The 5325-nt window shown below is 50.4% G+C and overlaps 1 protein-coding gene across 5 annotated transcripts in view; it reads right to left on the bottom strand.

Annotated features, from left to right (window-relative positions):
• The window catches only part of LOC121916876 (autism susceptibility gene 2 protein homolog), a 386634-nt gene extending 381612 nt beyond the window's left edge, over nt 1-5022 (bottom strand). For all 5 annotated transcript variants that reach the window (XM_042442407.1, XM_042442406.1, XM_042442410.1 and 2 more), the window contains exon 1: nt 4469-5022. In XM_042442407.1, coding sequence (XP_042298341.1) covers nt 4469-4900 — 432 coding nt within the window. In that variant the 5' untranslated portion in view covers nt 4901-5022. The remainder of the gene's footprint in view (nt 1-4468) is intronic.
• Nucleotides 5023-5325: the final 303 nt, after the last annotated feature.

The raw sequence follows: 5325 nt of genomic DNA on the forward strand, positions 1-5325 counted from the left end.
GGCTACATCCGGGGCCGAACTCAAAATGGCGCCCGGAGCAGCGCGGAAGCTGCGGCAGGGGTGGCAATCGGCGGCAGGACCGGGCTGGGGCCGGTCCCAAGGCCTTGCCGGGCCGGATCCGGCCCATGGGCTGTAGGTTGCTGACCCCTGCCATAGCACTTCCTCAACTATCTAAAGAAGGAGCAGATGGAAGACATGTGCTTCATTTCCCCTCATGGAAATAAGTTTTGGATCCAACTGTTACCTTAATACTGTAAAACACAAAGGCTCAGGCCTCATCCATCAGCCAAAGAACTAAGGGCTGATGGTTTGCTTGCACATACAGCTTGGAACACCTCCTTCTCCTTCTGCTTCTCCTTCTTCTTCTACATCTTGCATTACAATTGCCAGAATCACCCAGCTAGCACTACCAATGGGCCAGATGTCACTGGGGTTTGTGTGCGCACACATATGAGAAAAGCTTTGAAAAGTTATTTTGGGACAATACCTTCCAGGCCAGCAGCCATTGTAACTTTGCAATCTCTCTCCTTGAATAGGGTTATTTTTATTATTAATATTAATATTTATCTGTTTTCCTTGACCAACGTCTTGAGAATCCTTTGACGGGTCAATCAAAAATAAATAGAATAGACTTTTTTGCCATTGGTTTGCCTAGCTGTCTTCTAAATACATGGGGTAAGGGCCAAGAACTGCAAGAGTTCAGTGATATTCCTATGCACACATTTACATACAAGCGGAGGTCTCTGACCTTTCCAAAGTACTTTAATTGACCACCTTTTCAGTTACCAAGCTTTGTCACATCTCAAGGCGCCACACAAAAGATGCCTGCATTGTTTGTCGTCTTCAAAACCCACCGTCAAACACCTCTTACAAGATTCAACGACATTTTCCGCCCTCACGTTTGATCTAGCTAATCTAGAGAGGCAAGATTCCTTCCCAAGATCGACAGTTGCGAGGTCGATTTGGCCTGTCTCAAAGTTAATTTCCAATATAGTCACTGGTGAAAGAGAGAGAGAACCTAGACCAAGATGCCTTTAGTTTTCAAAAACTGAACCAATGGGATAGCAAGGGAAGGACAAACCAGATGAGAGGGGATTGCACATAAATGTTCAATACAGTTAGACGCATTGAGACACCTATTTTGAATTCACAGGAGATCAGAAATGGAGGGGTAAAGCCACTGTCCAAATAACCAGCCTGTCTGAATGAAGGGTGAAGGTATCCAGACCAATGTACACAAACAAGAATGAAATCTCCACTGAAAAAGTCTAACCTTGATAGTGCAATAGAAACACAAGTGCCAACGGGACTGAAACAAAGCATGCTTGCAATTCAAAAACCAAAGGAAGACCTTTGGAAAATCAACCTGGGAGGGGAGCAGTGGGGAGATTCGAAAATGATGGCATGATGCCCTAGAAAACTAGCTTGTGGGGGAAAGGCACACATATACATATACACACACAAGAGAGAGAGTGTGTATGTTTGTATTGCATGCCAACTTCATGCTGGTGGGGGGACTGAATCAATGCTACCTTCCAAAATATTTTCCAACATCCCCCTCCTCAACCCTTCCAGAGGCTTCCTCTAGCAGTGCGCTATCTGTGGCATCCACAGAGTGGTCCATGCAAAATGCAGGAAGGCCCTATTTCCATCCAAAGAGGGAGACAGAGATTGCAGGTGGGGCACCAAGAAGTGAAGTTGGGTCCCTGTCCTCCATCTCTCCCTGAGTCCTCCCTGCTTAGTCCTTAGGAGACCCAGGGGTGGTTAAATGCCGGTCCTGCAGCCACAAGGTTATGAGTTCAATCCCAGGAGGCTCCAAGGTTGACTTCCATCCTTTCACAGGTCGGTCAAATGAGTATCCATCTCGAAGGGAGCAATTGGCTTACAGATTGTAAACCGCTTTGAGAGTGCCAAGTTCTCTATGAAAAGGTATAAAAAGGTACATGCTGTTGGTATTAGAAGAGGCATGCCTTTCTGTGCGGCATCAAAGAAGGAAGGGATGCCTCTCTTCAGGAGGAATCAGGGTCCATTGGAGTCGGAGGTGAATGATATGATCCAAAAAACAGGATGGGCAAAGCAGATGATGGAGCAGACAGTCAAGGCATCAGAAGGCCAAAACTAGGTGGTACAGCCAAACACGGTTGAGTGGTCAAATTCCAGTGCAGGTGGTTAAATGTTGGTTGCAGCCACAACATTGCAAGTTCGATCCCAGATTGAGTCGGCCTCCCATCCTTTTGTTGGTTGGCCAAAGGAGCACCCAGCTTGTTGGGGGCGACTGGCTTATAGAGTTGTCTGTGGGTTTTTCCAGGCTGTGCGTCACCACGTTCTGGAAGAATTTATTCCTGGTTCACAGACTGTAAACCACTTAAAGTGGTGAGTTCACTGATAAGCGGTATAGAAATGTACACGCTGTATGTATAGCCAGCTGTCTGATTCTTCACCAATGAAGAGGGCTCAGATCATGTAATGGAGAATGAAAGAAGACTCATCCCACGCCTGGCATCTCTGAAAGGCCAGATGAGCTGTCCAAGGTACCAATGGGAGGAAGGACCAACCAAAAACCTCCTGGAGGAGGAAGGAGAGGGGAGGCAACCAGAATCCTCCCCCCAAAATATCCAACACCAAGGCCCCTCCGAAGGAATCGTACACACATGTTATGTGCATAGAATTTTATCCATAGAGCAGCGGTGAAAGGCCAGTCCTGCAGCCACAATGTTGTGAGTTTCATCCTAGAGAAGGTCTCCAAGGTCCAGCTGGCCTTCCATCCTTTCGTAGGTCAGTAAAATGAGCACATTGTAAACTGCTTAGGGAGTGCCGAGTTCAAGCGGTGCAGAAATGTACTTGCTATTGCTATCCCTGGCATCTCTGAAGGGTCAGGTGAGTTGTCCAAGGTACCACTGGGGAGAACTATCTGGGAGAAGGACAACCTGAAGCCCAACCAAAGTGTGGTCTGAAGGGACAAAAACCTCCTGGAGGATAAAAAGGAGGAAGGGGAGCAGAATCCCAACAACAACAACAACTGCGGGGTCTTGTGAGCCTCTCTGAATGAATCACACATGCATAGCAATAGCACACATAGATACAACACCCATCCTTCCTCGTGCTGCCTCCTCCTCCTCCTCCAACTCTCCATTCCCAAGAGCTGGAGATGGCAAGAGCGAGAGATCCCCCCACAACTCCCCATCAGCATCCCAACCGCAGGCCTTCATGTATCAAAGGGATGTACTGAAACAAATGATAGTACTGGCCCAGAGGGAAACCACACTTGCCCACAGTGAAACACTGGGAAATGGTTGTCCGTATGTCCCTATATTTACCTATGCGCATGTATTCTCCAATGTTTCCTTATGGGCAAGTATGGTTCCCCTATGGGGGCAAGTCTGCTTTCCATATGGGCGAGAATTCCCCAATGTTTTCCTACAGGCAAGTATGTTTTCTCTATGGCCATGTATGGTTTGTCTATGGGTAAGTATTCCCCAATGTTTCCCTATGGCCATGTATGGTTTCCCTATTGCCAGGAATGGCTTCCCTATGGGCAAGTATGCTTTCCCTATGGGCAAGAATTCCCCAATGTTTCCTTATGGCCTTGTATGGTTTCTCTATGGGCAATAATTCCCCAATGTTTCCCTATGGGCAACTATGCTTTCCCTATTGGCCAGGAATGGCTTCCCTCTGGGCAAGTATTTTCCAACGTTCGCCTATGGCCGAGTCTGCTTTCCCTATGGCCGAGTATGCTTTTCCTATTGTCAAATACGCTTTCCCTATGGCTGAGCCTGCTTTCCCTATGGACCATTATCACACACACACACCCATGTTTCTCTATGGGCAAATATGGTTTCTGTATGAGCAAGTATTCCCCTATGTTTCCCTATGGCTGAGTCTGCTTTCCCTATAGTGAAGTCTAGTATCCCTATGGCCAAGGATGCTTTCTCTATGGGGGCAAGCTTGCTTTCTCTGTGGGCCAGTCTTCCCCTGTGTCTTCCTGTGGTCCAGTCCTGTCATTTGCCCCAGTGGATGCAAAGCAGCCTCCAGAGCCATGAGATATTTGGGGGGAAGAGGAAGGCCTGCCAGGCCTGCCTTGGGATCACAGGGAAGAGGGTCTGGGCTGGCAGTGGTGGCCAACCTATGGCACGCGTGCCAGAAGTGGCACTCAGAGCCTTCTCTGTGGGCACGCGTGCCAGAGGTGGCACTCAGAGCCTTCTCTGTGGGCATGCGTGCCAGAGGTGGCACTCGGATCCTTCTCTGTGGGCACGCATGCCAGAGGTGGCACTCGGAGCCTTCTGTGTGGGCACGCATGCTGTCGCCCAGCACAGTTTGCCAGAGTTCATCCCTAGAAAGCCAGAGGGATGTGGCACTTTGCAATAAATAAGTAGGGTTTGGGTTGCAGTCTGGGCACTCGGTCTGCAAAAGGTTCGCCGTCACTGGCCCCCCAGGAGCTGAGGCTGGGGCTCCTTCTTTCCTTGCTTACCTCGAGAGCTTCGAAGGAGACGAAGCTGGCCATGGCAAATCCGTCAATGATGTCCTCTTCAGGGGAGGATGACTGCCTGCGCTTCCTCCTCGGGGGCCGGGGCCGAGGGGCCAGGGGCCGAGGAGGAGGGCCCAGGAGGGGCCCAGGAGGGTCGGGCTCCGATCCAGAGGAAGAAGAAGAAGAGCAGGAGGAGGAGGAAGAAGAGAAGAGCGATGGCGGGCGGCGGCGACGGCGATGGCGGCGGTGGCCTAGGGGCCTAGGGCTGCGAGGAGGAAGGGGGGCCTCTGCTGCTCCTGCTCCTCCGTCCTCCGCCTGGAAGCCCCCCTTGCAGCCCTCGAGGCGGCGGCGGCGGTGGCGGCGGTGGTCACGCTGGGAACGGGAACGGCGCTTCTGGCGGAAACCCCCCGAACAGAGCAGGGAAGAAGGATCCATGGCCCAAGACACAGCGCCCTCGGAAGGAGAAGAAGGATGGAGGGATGAATGAAGGGAGGGAGGAAAGGAAAGAGAATGAAGGATGTATAGAAGGAATGGAAAGAAGGAAGAAAAGAAGGGAGGGAGGGAAGAAGGGAAGGAGATGGAAAGAAGGAAGGGGGGAAGAAGAAAGGAAGGAGGATGGAAAGAATGAAGGAAGGGGAAGAAGAAAGGAAGGGGAACGGGGGCTAGGAAGGGAGGGAAGAATGGATGGATGATGGTAGAAGGAAAGAAAGGAAGGATGGATGGAAAAAGGAAGAAAAGGAGAGGGGGAGGAAAGAAGGAAAATGAATAGAAGGAAGGAAGGGAAAGGGAGTGGAAGGGAAAGAAGGAAGAAAAAGAACGAAGAGACAGGGAGGGAAGAAGAAAGGAGGAGGGGGAGGGGA

This window comes from Sceloporus undulatus, chromosome 11 (assembly GCF_019175285.1).
Source record: "Sceloporus undulatus isolate JIND9_A2432 ecotype Alabama chromosome 11, SceUnd_v1.1, whole genome shotgun sequence".
Lineage (NCBI taxonomy): Eukaryota > Metazoa > Chordata > Lepidosauria > Squamata > Phrynosomatidae > Sceloporus > Sceloporus undulatus.